General features: G+C 46.7%; 1 protein-coding gene across 12 annotated transcripts in view; it reads right to left on the minus strand.

Moving 5' to 3' along the window:
* AGO2 (argonaute RISC catalytic component 2) overlaps window positions 1-15,077 on the minus strand; it is a 139,622-nt gene that overhangs the window by 57,607 nt on the left and 66,938 nt on the right. For 11 of the 12 annotated variants that reach the window (XM_030546406.1, XM_030546405.1, XM_030546408.1 and 8 more), the window contains exon 3: window positions 12,578-12,698. In XM_030546406.1, the coding sequence (XP_030402266.1) occupies window positions 12,578-12,698 (121 nt within the window). Of the gene's footprint in view, window positions 1-10,660; window positions 10,870-12,577; window positions 12,699-15,077 lie in introns of those variants that run through there. The other variant, XM_030546415.1, reaches the window with a different exon arrangement.

Here is a 15,077-nt window from a genome sequence, read left to right on the forward strand (position 1 = left end):
GATGTAACAGACAACTGGAAGGGATGGCAAAAAGAAGATAAGGTTAACAGTGATAGAACCAGATGGTTGCATACATTAGTTGTGATGATTAACTTGTTTCAGTAAAAAAATTGTAAGTAAAAATAAAGCAGAAATGTCAGTAATTCTTACTGGACAGCGCCCTAGTCAATCATCAGTTGGGAATGTATCATAGGCAATTTTAAACAACACTATTTTCTGCCTCTGCACTCCTCCCAGCATCGCATTATACATTAGATAATTTGGCTTGTGGAATGAATTGTATTACTCAGAAGTGGACAATAGGAAATGGAGCCTTTCGTCTCTAGGTCATCAGTGTGAATCAAGCCCAGACTGGTAATTCTCTACTGATAAAATACGCACATAAAGATTTAGGTTTCCAACAGCCATAGGCTGAGAGTTTATGAGGTTTCCCCCAACCTCTAAACTTTCATCAATATGTCTCCTCCTTACATGCAAAGTACAAAGGCTAAAAGATCATATGGGGAAGAAAGTTAGGGTATGTCTACACTGAAAATTAAACACCTGCAGCTGGCCCACATTAGCTGACTCAGACTCACAGGGCTCAGCTACAGGGCTGTTCAATTGCAGTGCAGGTGTTTGGACTTGGGCTCGACCCCTGGGCTTTTGGAGCCAAGTGGTAAAGATCCCAGAACATGGGTTCCAGTGCAGGCCCCAAATATCTACACCAAACTTAAACAGCCCTGCAGCCTGAGTCCTGCAAGCTCAAGTCAGCTGACAGTGGGCAGCTATGGGTGTTTAATTTGCAGTGTAGCATACTCCCAGTGTTGACTAGCTGACCCTAATTGTATATTTTCATACTTTTTTCAGCCTTTTTATGATAACCTTCACTTAATGGATACCAGAAACAATGAAAATGATAAACATAACTTATCTGACCATGATTATTTTTTAAACTATTATTTCAATAGAAGACTTGTTATGTCCATTTCTTTTCATCAGGTTTTAATTTACAAAGCCACTCATCTGTGATTGGTTCTTTATCTTTTACAAACTTGACTACTTGTATTGCAGTAACTTTGCATTCTTGATGGAAATAAAAAGACACGTGATTCAAGTGTTTGTATTTCAGTAACCACGAAGTGAACTCTTGCTTAGCCTATTCTGGGAGACAGCCTAATTTAGGTAGCTACCTTACAGCCTTTATTTCTTAAGGTCACGTATTTGATTCGTTCTGTATATTATTAAAAAAACATGGACCCAAAAATCCTAACATGTACAGAAACAGCTATTTTAAAATACTATTATTAAATGTAAGCCTTGTAAGAGAGGATGTGATAGATGAATAGAAGCCAAACTCAGACCTGATATAAGCAAGCACAGGTGCAATGAGCTGCTGATTTACACCAGATCTGGCTCAAAGTTTTTACTACTGAATCCAGACCTATTTGAAAAAGATCCAAGCACACTTGTCCCTAAAATACATAGGGTTTTAAATCCAATGTACTCAGGTTATTTTCTTCAGAGGGTTTTGTCCGAATCAGATGTAACAAAAGGTTTTATGTTTTACAGAGTTCTTTATAAAAATGCACTTGGTCCAAGGAGCATCCCATAATCCCTGGCTGTAAGAAGCTCTTATAAACTTTTAAAGTAAGTGCTGCAAATCACAATTTACATTTGGTAAGAAAAAACACACATTATCCAAAATGATAAACATTTTTAAAGATCTTTATTTACATGTTCTAGTTTGACAGAATAAGCAAAATATGATGAAATAAGATTTTTCAGTGAGACTTTTTCCATATGTTATACTAAACAAGAATAAGTGAAATATGGAGGGCCAATTCATCCCTGGTATAACCCCACTGACTTCACTGGAATCGCACCAGGGATTAATTGTTAAAAAGAAAAAAGTTTAGTCTTGGCCAGTACTGTCTCTCTACTGATCCATCACCACAGTCGAAGTGCAATTACACCCATTATACAGGTAGTGACCTGAGGAACACAGGAATATTACGCAAGTTGCTCAAGGTTATACAGAAAGCCAATGGGAGAACTGGGAACTGAACCTTGTTCTTTTGAAACCCAGTATTAACCTCCATAATGTACTCCTAGGTGAATTCTGCATGACTGCACGCCCGCAGAAAACGCCCACTTTCTTCCCCCCCGAATTCCTGTGTTTCCCTTAAAAAAAAATTCAGGGAAGCAAAGGGAAGCCGCACAGAAGAGAGAAAGAGGCAGGAGTGACCATGGGTGCAGTTTTTTGGGGGGACTGCCCCCCTCCAAACAGAGGCGAGGCCTGGGGGGGAACACAGTGTTACATGCCATCGCCCCTGCCTTCATTCTGCAAGCGCCCAGCTGAAGGAGGCTGTGTCTCAGCTCTGCTGACTCTGCAGCTAAATGCTGCCTCCTGGATCCTAGTGCCAGTCATGGTCCCCTTCTGTATACTGGGAGCCTTCCTGTTTTCTGTGCAACAGTGAGTGCTCGTGGTGGGGCTGGGTAAGGAGGGGTGGGGAGTGAGGGGGAGGAAGGGGGCGTGGGGGGGGAAAGAGGCAGTGGGGAAGGAAGGGGAATGTGGAATAGGGTGGGAGAAGAGGAATGTGGGAGTGAGGGGAAGGAGTTGGAGAAGAAAAGAGGATAGGGAATTGCAGGGGGAAGCAGGAGCTCAGCACGTGGCAGCCACTCGGCGGCGGCAGCTGGGGCTCCCCCCCAGTAAGCTGCCACATCCAACCATCACCCTGACAAGCCCTACCCCCCTACAACTGGATTCCTCCAATGAGTCCCCCACCCCCAGACCCCTACCCCAGTGATCCCCAAAAACCTGCACCTGGGCCCCACCCCATCAAGCCCTACTCCTCCAGTACCCCCTCCAGCCCCAACCACCTTCACCTGGATCCCCTGTAGAGTCCTATTGCCCTTGAACATGGAACCTTCCCCCCCATGAACCTCTGTTCATCCAAATCTCCCTCAGAGCTGCCCACACCCAGATTGCCCCACACAGAAGCCTCTCACCCCACAACAAGCCCTTCCACACCGGGATCCTGCTGGGCTGAGTCTGCCCACCCACACCTGGTATACCTGGTGCAGAGCCCTGGGGTGTTTCCAGGGCAGGCCCAGCCCTTGCACTGTATCAGGGTCAGGTGCAGCCTCACTGCCGAGTCCTTGTACCAGGGGAAGAGGGGGCTTCAGGGTGATCTCCCACCTCAATACAGTCAGTGGCCTGTACTCCCCACTGCCATGCTGAAGACTCATGTATTTATTGACAAATAAAATTTTCAAAATTTTAAAATATTGTGTCCATAATTTTTATTTTTTTGGCACAGAATTTTAAATGTTTTCGTGCAGAATTCCCTTTGGAATAATAATGGAAGGTAGTATATCAAGTGTTAAGAGAATGGTAGCTGGAGACAGGAACTAATGACTTCTGATGCAAACTCTACCAATGACTCAGTGTACGATTCCAGGGAAGTTGCTTTCTCTGTGGCTCACAGATAAATGAATACAAAAGCACATTGCCATTCGAGCCAATGGCAGTCTAGTAAGGAAGTGGGGTCCCAAGCTGGAGTGGGATCCCGTATGTGAGGGTAAAGATTTTGGAGGGCTTTCAGGAATCTTTTCATGAATGGGTGGGTGAAAACAGAGCAGCTGTCCATATCAGGGTGAAATGCCATGATGGTGGCTAAGTGTACATGAATGGAGATGGTGGATAATTCCAATCCTTTAAGATGTAAAACATAACCTAGGATGAGCGGTAAGGGGATGTTCATTGCATTGACATGATTGGTGGTGGACCGGGAGTGGAATTTTGTCCATTTTTGGAGGTAAGCAGGTCGACTTGTGTAACATCTGCTATTCAAGAGTACCTCTTTTATTGCCTCTGAATAGGTCATTTCTGAATTCAGAAAGCATGCCTTCAGATGGAGTAGCTGTGGATTGGGATCGAGGATTCGACCCGCATCCTGTGAGAGATGCAAAGTCAGCTGCAGGCTGATCGAAGGACATACCCGCCATGCGAATAAGGTAAGTATATCAGCTCTTTTGTGGCCATGTTGGAGCTATAAAGGATGACTTAGGCTTGGTCCCCTTGGATCTTGTGGAGTACTCTGAACAGAAGGGGAAAGGGATGGAAGGCATAGTGTAGGGTGGCATCACATGTGAGGAGATACTCATCTAGGCCCGCTCTCAAGCAGAATTGAGGACATTGGGCAAAGGCAAAGATCTATCATGGGGATTCACATCAGCTGAATACATGGTGTAGGGCTTGTATGTTCAGCTCCCACTCACAATCATGGGAGAATCTCCTGCTCAATGAGTCTGCTGTGGTGTTCTGGTGTTCAGGGAAGTATGCAGCAGAGATACTGAGGTCGTGCTGGCTACACCAGTTCCCTAATTTCAGTGCTTCCATGCATAGAGAGTGGGATCTCGCTCCACCTTACCTGTTGATGTAGAACATGCAGGCGATATTGTCCATCATAATTCTTATAGTGCGATGTCTGATCAATGGTAGAAAATATTGGCAGGCGTTACAGCCATCTGTAGGTCTAGGAGATTGACGCACAGAGTGTATTCAGTTACGGACCATCTGCCCTGCACTGTATGGGTCTGAAGGTGCGCTCCTCAACTGATTAATGAGGCGTCGGTTGTTAATATCATAGACAGTGCTGGTTGAAGGAAAAGGACCCCAACATAGAGGTTTTCGGTTCTGTCCATCAGAGCAGTCAGTTCTTGACATTGATAGGCATGGATAGTAGCTTGTGACGGCTGTGTCTATGAGGTACATAAACTGTACGTAGCCACGCCTGAAGGCAGCGCATGTGCAACCGCATATACTTTACCATGAAAGTGGCTGCTGCCATGTGGCCGGAGACATGTCCTGGCAGAGATCTGGGGACAGGTCCTCACTGTGGATATGAGATCGACTATTGCTACAAATCTGTGAGGAGGTAGGAAAGCTCTGGCTTGTATGGCATCCAACTGTGCCCAGAAAAACTTCAGGTGTTGCACTGGCAACAGTGTTGATTTTTCTAGGTTTATGTGAAGGGCAAGGCCCAAAAAGAGGTCCATTGTCAGTCATATGGCATGAAAGGCGTCAGGTTCAGATGGGGCCTTGAGGAGACAATCATCCTAGTATGGTAATATGACAACACCCTGTTTGTGTAGGTAGGCAGCCACTGCTGCGAGAATTCTGGAGAATACTTGGGGGGCTGGAGAGAATCTAAACGGTAGTACTCTGTATTGGTAGTGATTGGTTCCCATTCCCATCGGAGGAATTGTCTGTGGACAGGATTATAATAATGTGAAAATACATGTCATCTCATAGGAAGCCCTACAAGAAGAATCCTTGGGCTTAGATGTTGAGGGTTCCGCCCCAAGGAATGTGCTTGGAGGGGCACTGCTGGTCAATTGAGGCCAATGTATGAGAGGGAAAGGGGAGTCTCTCTGGCCCGAATCAGAGAGGGCCTCATAGCTTTCTTCATTAAATGCTTTCACAGGTGAATCACCCAGGCGTCTTGACCTCTGGGTGGGAAGGAGCAACAGATTGTACGCTTTGTAAAGATGATGCCCATATTGTCTGAGCGAGGTGCATATTGATGTTCATCACTGATGGAGAAGGTGCAAGGGCAGATGACGATATTTTTGAATCCCAGGACTCTTGGCATTATTCTGGAGCCGGAGAGGGGTTCCCGAACCAGGGGAAATAAAATACTTTATGCCAGCTATAAACTTTAACTACTAAGCTAAGATTGACTACGTATAAATATTTTCTCTTTACAGGTTATACAAAAAACGGTTATTCACCTTCTCATAACTGTTCTTCAAGATGTGTTGTTCATGTCCGTTCCAATCAGGTGTGCACGCACTGCATGCACGGCAGCCAGAAAAATTTTCCCTTAGCAGTATTCTTAGGGTTGGCCTGGACACCCCCTGGAGTTGCGCCTTCATGGTGTCCAATATAGGATCCTGCTGACACAACCCCTCCTCAGTTCCTTCCTGCTGGCTACTCCGACAGAGGGGTAGGAGGGAGGGTATTGGAACGGACATGAACAACACACCTCGAAGAACAACAGTTACGAGAAGGTGAATAAGCGTTTTTTCTTCTTCGAGTGCTTGTTCATGTCAATTCCAATCAGGTGACTCTCAAAACCAAGTTCACGAAGTGGGGTCAGAATTATCCACAGTTTGGAGCACCGCTCTACCAAAGGCTGTGTCGTCTTAGGCCTGCTGGGTGATTGCATAGTGTCCGGCGAAAGTGTGTACGGAGAACTATGTCGCTGTACTGCAAATTTCCTGGGTAGGAATCTGTGCCAGGAACACCGTTGAAGAGGCCTGTGCCCTGGTGGAGCATGCAGTAATTGGAGGGGCAGCAAATCCTGCCAGGTTATAGCACTCACATATGCAGGACATGATCCACGATGAAATCTGCTGAGAAGAGTCCGGAAGACCCTTCATTCTGTCCGCCACAGCCATGAATAATTGGATGGACTTTTGGAACCATTTTGTTCTCTCGATGTAAAAGGCTAGTGCTCTGCAGACATCCAAAGAGTGAAGCCTCTGCTCCCTGCTGCTTGAGTGCGGCTTAGGATAGAACACTGGGAGGAAGAGGTTCTGGTTGATGTGCAAATGGGGGACAACCTTCAGGAGCAAAGCTGGGGAAGACCTGAGATGAAACTTGTCCACAGTGTAAGGGGGCTTTGATGTTAAGGCCTTGAGCTCAGACACCCTCTTGGCTGAGGTTATCACTACCAGAAACGCTACCTTGTATAAGAACTAGAGCAGGGAGCATGTCACCAGTGGTTCAAAGGGAGGGCCCATCAGTTTGGAAAGGACCAAGTTAAGGTTCCAAGTTGGAATCGGCTGCCTGACCTGTGGATATAGCCTGTCGAGACCTTTTAGAAAATGACTGACCATAGGGTGGCTAAGACAGATTGTCCCTCTGCACCTGAATGGAAGGCTGAAATGGCGGCCAGGTTAACCCTTATTGACGACCCTTATTGGAGAGCCCCTGCAGTTTGAGATGAAGGAGGCAGTCCAATATAAGCAGTATAGCGCTGAATGTCAGGGATGAATGATAATGCGCCATCCAGACTGAAATCTCTTCCATTTGGTAGGTAGGCAGCCTTGGTGGAGTCCGAAGGCAGAAGCTCAGTGAACTTTTGCATAGCCTCACAGGTGTTATAATTGTATTTGCTACCCACCACATGATGGTTAGTGATACAGAGCTGCAGCCCCCCATTTGAGTATATTTTCCTCCGCAAAAAGTCCAATTTCTTGGCCTCATGGTTCTTGGGAGAGGGCCCCTGGAAGCTCTGTCGCTCACTCTCGTTAACAGCGTCACTACCAGGGAGTCTGGCTGGGGGTGAGTGTACAAGTGTTTATACCTACACAAGGGAAGGAAGTACCTCCACTTGTATCTTCTGGCGGTCGGCGGCAATGAGGACGGGGTTTGCCGCAGAGTCTTGGTGGCATTACTAATTATTTTGATCAGAAGCAGCACGATATGGGATGGCCTGGGAGGGGAGAGAATATCGACCACTGGCTTCCTCCACCACCTCTTCTGTTTTGATATTCAGGTTCTGGGCCACCCATCTCAGCAGTTGCTGAAGGACCCTACAGTCCTTTAAGGCCGGAGTAGTCGAGGTACCCATCACCAACTCATCTGATGAGGAGGAGGATGAGAAGGTGGCTGGTACTAGGGTCTGCTCACTGCTCTCGGCCCCTCACAGGAGTCCCACAAGGCAAGGAGCAATGGTGCCAGGATGGCGGCCGGGAACACTGCCAAGGACAGCGCAGCAGCTGGCGCTGCTGTCAGTGCACCTGAGACTGAGGCTGCCAATGCCAATCTGGAATTCTGGCTTTGATGATAGGCCCAGGGTGTCCAGAAGGGCCACTGAGGAGCTTGCCACTGGCCCTGCTAGGGCACTGGGTAGGGATATCGATCACGGCAGGAGCAGGATCTTCTGCTCCTACTAGAGCATGAGGACTCCACTTCCAACTCTGAGGTCTCTGATTGTGATGACCAGGGAGGAGCGGAACCTGTTAGTGCCAGGAAACAGTGCCAACTTGGGGACTGGAGCAGCTCTTCTGCAGAGACCCCCGGTGCTGCAGGCCAATGCAATGGGGTGGCCTCATGGAAGACATCATCGCTGGCTTACCTACAGAATGTACTAGGCCTAAGATCGGTGCCGGTGACCTCTCTCTCCTAAGGGAGGGTGGCAATATGAGTACCAACAGGTCCACTGCCACCCTGACTTGATTGGACTCCTCCTGGGACAGGAGTCGACAGGATCCCAGCCAAAGGAGCGCCCAATGGGGGCTTGCTGGTTAAAATGGTCCTTAGACCTAGATGGGGAGCGCCCACTGTCCACCTTTTTCTTTTTACGGGGCAGCAGAGAGTGAGAGTGGTGCCTCACCAATGCACGCCTGTGGGCTGAGCTGGGGTGGTGCCGAGGGTCTCTGAGACCTTCCTTGGCTCCGGTTCATACATTGACGGTGCCAGTGTGCTGTGCACCAAGGATGCGGTGCTTGAGGCTGGGTCCAGTGCGGTGGACTCCAACTGGGCCCCGAAGTGCTGCCTCCATAAGTAAGATTCAGAGGTGCTGCTCTCTGTCCTTAACGGTTCTGGGGCAAAAACTCTTACAGATTTTACAGCAGTCTCTGAGATGCCCCTCTCCAAGGCACTTAAGGCACGGCGAGGGCAGGTCACTTCTTGGCATAAACCTGCCGGAGTCTGAGCACAGTTTAAAGCCTGGGAACTGAGGCATACCCAGTGCTGAGTAAAGACATCAGGGGTAAAGTCCTCTCCAAAGGAAACTTATAAGAAATCTATCTACACTGACCATAAAAACTACTCTATTGCAAAATCCAACTATGTATGCAAAGAGAGATACTGCAAAGCATATGCTTGTCGAGGCAAGAGCGGTAGGGAGTTCCAGCTAGCCATCACAGGCGGTAAGAAGGAACCAAGGCGGGGTCAGGGCAGGGCCCAATATTGGGCGCCATGAAGGTGCAACTCCAGGGGGACCCTACAGATACTGCTAAGGGAAAAATATTCCCGCTATTGCGCACATAGTGTGCGCATACCTGATTGAAATTGACATGAACAAGCGCTCGAAGAAGAACAGAGCAAAGCAGGACACGATTCTGACTTAGGCCACGTGGCTGTAAAAAGGAACTAGAGAGGCGTTGACCCACACTACCTCTTATACTCTTGGTCATGAGCCCAAGGAGAGCTGGTGCGGGCCAATGGACACTTCTTTGAAGGATTTCCTGACTCAGCAGCCTGGTGTGCATGTATACTGATGTGTCGAATGAACGCACGCACGTACAAACACAATTTAATTATCCTGAAGCAAATACTTAATATATACACCAACAGGTTTCAACTGAACTTGGATCATTTAGTTTAATGTGCTAACTTACCCCAAACTAAATCTGTTTAAGCATAATTTAAACTGGCTTACATTTGTTTATGGTAGAGATTTTTTCCAAGGTAATCAAATCAACTTATTTACCCCCGTGCAATTTTTCTATTATAGACGAAGTTTACATATGTTAGGAGAAACATTAAAGAGAGAAGTCCCTAAATTCTGGCTTGGTCCACAGCTTGGTCTTTGTTGGCAAGAAGGGGAGAGTTAATTTAAGGTTTTTGTCTAATTGTGAGTCAATTATATACATAAAACAACTTTGCTCAGAACACACACACACTCTGCATGAGATTAAAACATTCTGCCATTAGCCCTTTGTAAACTATCAGAAAGAATCCCCCGGCAGCTCCGCACGAGGGTCTGAAGGCAAAAGCTCAGTGAACTTCTGCATAGCCTTACAGGTGTTATAATTGTATCTGCTAATGACTGTGGGGGGGTGTGTGGGGGGGGGACTGGAGGGGTGAATCCCCCGGCAGCTCCCCAGATGTCATGGAGGCGGGAAAATACCCCAGGAGCTGCCAGCGGGGGATCCCCCAGCAGCTCCCCAGCTGCTACGGGGAGAGCGGGGGCGACAACAGGACAACAATCCTCTGGCAGCTCCCCAGCCACCATGGGAGGTGGGGGATACCTGGCAGCTCCCCAGCTGCTGCAGGTGAGGAGGAAATCCTTAGCTCTTGCTGTCATTGAGGGACTCTGCCGGACCTCCCCAGTCCGCAAGTGCTGGGGACCCCCAGATCTCCCCAGGGGCAGTAGAGAATACCCATCAATTCCCCAGACACCAGGGGCGGGGCGGGGGGAATGTCCCTGTAGCTCACTAGCCGCTGCAAGCAGTAGAGGAACCCCCACAGCTCCACTGCCTGGGGGGGGAAATCTCCCAGAGCTCCCCAGTCAGCGGGAAATCCTCTGCAGCTCCCCATCCGCCACAGGCAGGGATCCCTCCCAGCCACGGGGCAGGAGCCACAGCTTCCAGCCATAGCAGGGCAGGGTGCTCGACTCTCCTCCCTCCCCATTTTGTCATGGTCGTTTTTAGTAAAAGTCACAGACAGGTCACTGGCAATTAACAAAAAATCACGGAAGCCATGACCTGTCTGTGAGTTTTACTAAAAATGTCCATGAGAAAATTGTAGCCTTAACTATCAGTTGCTGAAGATAACTAACTCCAGCTGTTTGATTTACAGCAATAACTCCCTCTGTTATCTAACAAAACTTTTAAATTAGCTGTTGGGTAGAGCCCTATTGTAACGGGGGACACTCACCTTTTATCTCAGCCTACAGGGCTCTGATTTTATGCTTCTGTGCAGCCTTTCTAGGCAGGCCTGGAGGACCCACTTTTGCTGCTCCTTCCTGGGGGAAAGGAGGGGGATATAGTAGGACTGCTGGGCCTCCAACAGGGTGCCACAAAGGGCCAGGTACACCCCTCACACCTGGTTACTTCTTCTAAATTCTAATTGCAGTATTCACTTTGAAGCAAACACTGGAATTAAAGTTCCAAAACTATTAACGCTATACCCCCCATTTTCATTCTCACAGCTTTTGAGGCATTTTTCATGCTTAGTTTTTAACTAAAACCAAAAGTTTGAGTGCAGGAATTTGAGTCAGTTGTTCCAAAATGTGTGCTCTGGGGAAAGGTAGAGCAAGAATTCTGAGAATCTGACAATTGTGTCTTCCTCTGGCAGCTGCAATTGAGGCTTTCCCCATTTTGAGAGAAATATCATCTCTACCCAGAATGCTAGGTCTGACCTCAACTCCTGTACAGTTGAACAGAAGGAAACCCATAGGAATGGCATGTCTAGATGAGAGATAAATATGTTTCCTGCTGAGAAATTGTTGCCACACTTAATTCCCTCCACATATCATTTAATACAGACGGACTTTTGAATTGAAAGCATCGAGAGTAGAGCTCCCTTTCTCAAACAAGTCCCTACTCTGAAGAGCTTACTCAAGATATAAAATGTAATTAAGATCATTTAAATGCTATCAGTAAGCACAAGCAATTTCTCTAAAAAAATTAAAAAAAAATTAAAAAAAACTAAGCTAAATGCAGAATATCTAGGTTAATTCAATACTGACGTTACAGTAAAACAAAAAGTAAGGAACTCAGAGATTCAACACCAGCATTAGCTTATCCACCAGACGTGTGTGGTATTTTCTATTTGTTTTTCTGGTTAAATGCATAGTTTAAAATATTTCTATTTGTCATAGAATGGACACTAGAAAATATACAAGTTGGGCAATACTGCTGTTGCAAATTTACTTTTGCAGTATAGGCTTCAGTAGGACTTGCCAAACCCATGAAGACATCTTTAGAAATTAGAACTACATTTGCCAGAAATACTTTAGATTAGAAATTCTTGATTGAGTTAAATTCTGTAGGAACACAGAAGATATCTTCTAAGAAGTAAACAGATACAAAATTTAAGCAAAGAATTTGGTAAGAGTCTTTTGGTCTCTGAGAATCTTAAATCCTCAATTCATAGTTTTCTTAGATACTAGTTTGTGGTTAATTAACAACTGTTCGATAAGACAGGGGCACAATACAATCTTTTCTGCAGCACACTGATTTGATACCATAAAATAGGCATTTGTATAATGGTAATGACTAGAGGTCTGGTTGAGCTAGGTACTGTTCAAACACATTGTAAGAGGCAGTTGGAGGCAGTGTGGTTTAGTGTATAGAAGACTGGACTGATGCTCAGGAAGCCTCAAGTTCTATTCCTAACTCTGCCACTGATCTGCTGTCTGACCTTGAGCAACTCACTTCATCTCGTCAAACCTCCGTTTCCCTTCTCACCCTTTGTCTATCTTGTCTATTTAAACTGTAAGCAACCTCTTCAGGGTCTCTCACTAAGAATTTGTACAGTGTCTAGCACAACAAAGCCCTAATATTAGTTGGAGCCTCTTAGCACTACCATAATGCAAGTCATTAATAATAAGATTGTCCCTACCCTGAAGAGCCTGCATTCTAAATGGACAAGTATTATAATATGAACTCAGACCACAGACAAAGTGAGAGTTATTTTATCTGGAATTTGTGTCAGAATGCCCTAATAAGGCTGGTCTTTGTCTAGAGATGTACTCTAAGTATAAAATCATTTGGTATGTGAAAGGCTTGAAGTCACAATGTGAGATACCATTACATTACCTCTGGCTAGAAACTTATTTTTAAAACTTACTTTATCCCTCCCAATAGGAAGTGGCATAGCTGTATATAGGTTTTTTCTTCCATCAAATACTGGTTTACGATCCCCAAAGATCTGTGTTTTAAAGTGCTGGACCATATGCTCAACTATTTCTCTGAAAATACAAAGAAAATTAAGTTATCATATAATTTGAACAGAGTACCAAAAGAACCCCAATATGCTTATGTAATCAAGAGGAAACAAAAATACTGGCTATTACAAGAAGGGTTATCAACAGCGCAGCATGAAAGATCAGATTCATTTAATCATCTGAGGAGACAATGGCAGTTGATTTTATGTAAAGAAAATTTCAGAGAAAAACTGTTTCCGTTTCTTGGGACTACTAAATTTGATCCTGGTTTCTCATTGGAAAGTTTATAGCCCCAGCGTTTTACCTACAGTTTATTCTATGCAGCTAGAACACGTACATAATATAAGTTGTTCTTCTCCATGGCTCCCATCTGCAGAACAGGACTGATGGGCTAGGCAGCTTGACAGCACAGGGAAAGGAGGAATTTAGGAGGGATAGATGATCAAATGATTTGGGCCTGTACACAATGCATACATTAAATTCCTCTTCATCACACTCAAATGCCAATCTTGACTCTCACCTCTACTCCTGGGGGAATTCTGCACCACTGCACATGCGCTGAATTTATGTCCCCCTCAGATTTCTTTGTTTCCTCGCAGAAAAATAACTTTCTGATGGGGAAGCAAAGGGAAGTCACAACAGCTGTTGTGCAACCCTCCTCAGCAGTAAGTTTTGGGTGCCCAGGGCAGTGGGCAGAGAGGTAAATCACTGTGGGGCAGACAACAGGGCTGAGGAAGACCCAGCTGGTGGCTCCTACCCTGTGCTAGTCCCGGCTGGGCTGCGGAGGCTGGGGCTTCCTCTTCCCCTGCACGGCATCTGGGGCTGTATCAGACCCATCCCCAGATTTCTCCCTCAGCTGTAGGAAGCTCTACGAACTCTCCCTCCATCCCCACACCGATCGCTCCTCAGCTACAGGGGGAGAGATCACTGTACAGGGAGCTGGTTTCCCATCCACCCAACCCCCGTGCATCCAGACCCCCTCATGCCCAGACCCTTCTGCTGAGCCTCCCAGCCACACACACACCCGCGATGAGCCCCAACCACCTTCATCTGGACCCCCCTTGCAGAGTCCCATTACCACTGCACTCAGAACCCCCTCCTCCCCGCAACAAGCCCCTATGCATCCAGATCCCACACACACCCAGACTGCCCCACACAGAACCTTCTCAATCCACAACTGGATCCCCCCACACTAAGCCCCTCTACATTTGGATCCTGCCTTGCTGAATCTGCCTGCCCACACCTGGTGCACTTGGCACAGAGGGGCATGGCTCTGGGGTGTTTCTGGGGCAAGCCTGGACCTTGCACTGTGTCAGGATTGGGTCCAGCATCACTGCTGGAGTCCGTGTTTCGGGGGAAGCTGCACAGTGATCTCCCACCTCTGTGCAGTCAGTGGCCTGTGCTCCTCAACATCATGCTGGAGCCTCCACATTTATTTGATATATAAAATTTGCAGAATTTTAAAATAGTGTGCAGGATTTTTAATTTTTTGGCACAGAATGCCCTCAGGAGTAGGTGAGCTCATACTTTTTCATGTAACAACAACAGCGTTTACCAGTACATATAACTATTAAAACTACAAATTAAAGTGTGATTGGAATTATAGGCTGTGCATTAGAATATGAGGCAGAATAATCTGAAAAGTGTATTGTAGCTGGTTATATATGTTAGATATGCAAATGAGTTTGTAGTCTATTGTAATTGTTCTATTCTCAGACGCCAAATATCTGGGTTTAAATCTCCTGAAGGACATCACTGAGGCTATAACTGCATTTAATCTGAAATCCATGAGGCACTTCATCTTGAAAATCCAGTTAACATGGGAGGTACATACCAGAGTGGTACGCCTCTACCCCAATATAACATGGTCCTCGGGAGCCAAAAATCACTATCACATTATAGGTGAAACCCCATTATATCAGGGTAGCAGCAGCAGGGCTCCAGCGATGATTTAAAGAGCCTGGGGCTCTGGCTGCGGGGAGCCCTGGGCCCTTAAAATTGTCACCCGAGCCCCACTGCCAGATCCCCGGGGTAATGATGGAAGGGCTCTGACGGTGATTTAAAAGGGCCTGGGGCTCCCCACAGCAGCCGGAGCTCTGAGCCCTTTAAAGCGCCGCCGGAGCCCCGGGGTAGCCGTGGCAGGGTTCCAGTGGTGATTTATAGGGTCTGGGGCTCCCCGCAGCAGCCGGAGCCCTGAGCCCTTTAAAGCGCCACCCGAGACCTGCTGCCGGAGCCCCACGGTTACTGCGCTATATGCAAACCCATGTTGTATCGGGTCGACTTATATCAGGCTAGAGGTGTGTGTGCCAGTACAAAACCCTAAGACAGAAATCTAAGCGTGTTTAAGCAGTGTGAAGAATGAATATTACCTTAATTGGTGATTTCCTTGACATTTCATAAATT

This window comes from Gopherus evgoodei, unplaced genomic scaffold, assembly GCF_007399415.2.
Source record: "Gopherus evgoodei ecotype Sinaloan lineage unplaced genomic scaffold, rGopEvg1_v1.p scaffold_44_arrow_ctg1, whole genome shotgun sequence".
Lineage (NCBI taxonomy): Eukaryota > Metazoa > Chordata > Testudines > Testudinidae > Gopherus > Gopherus evgoodei.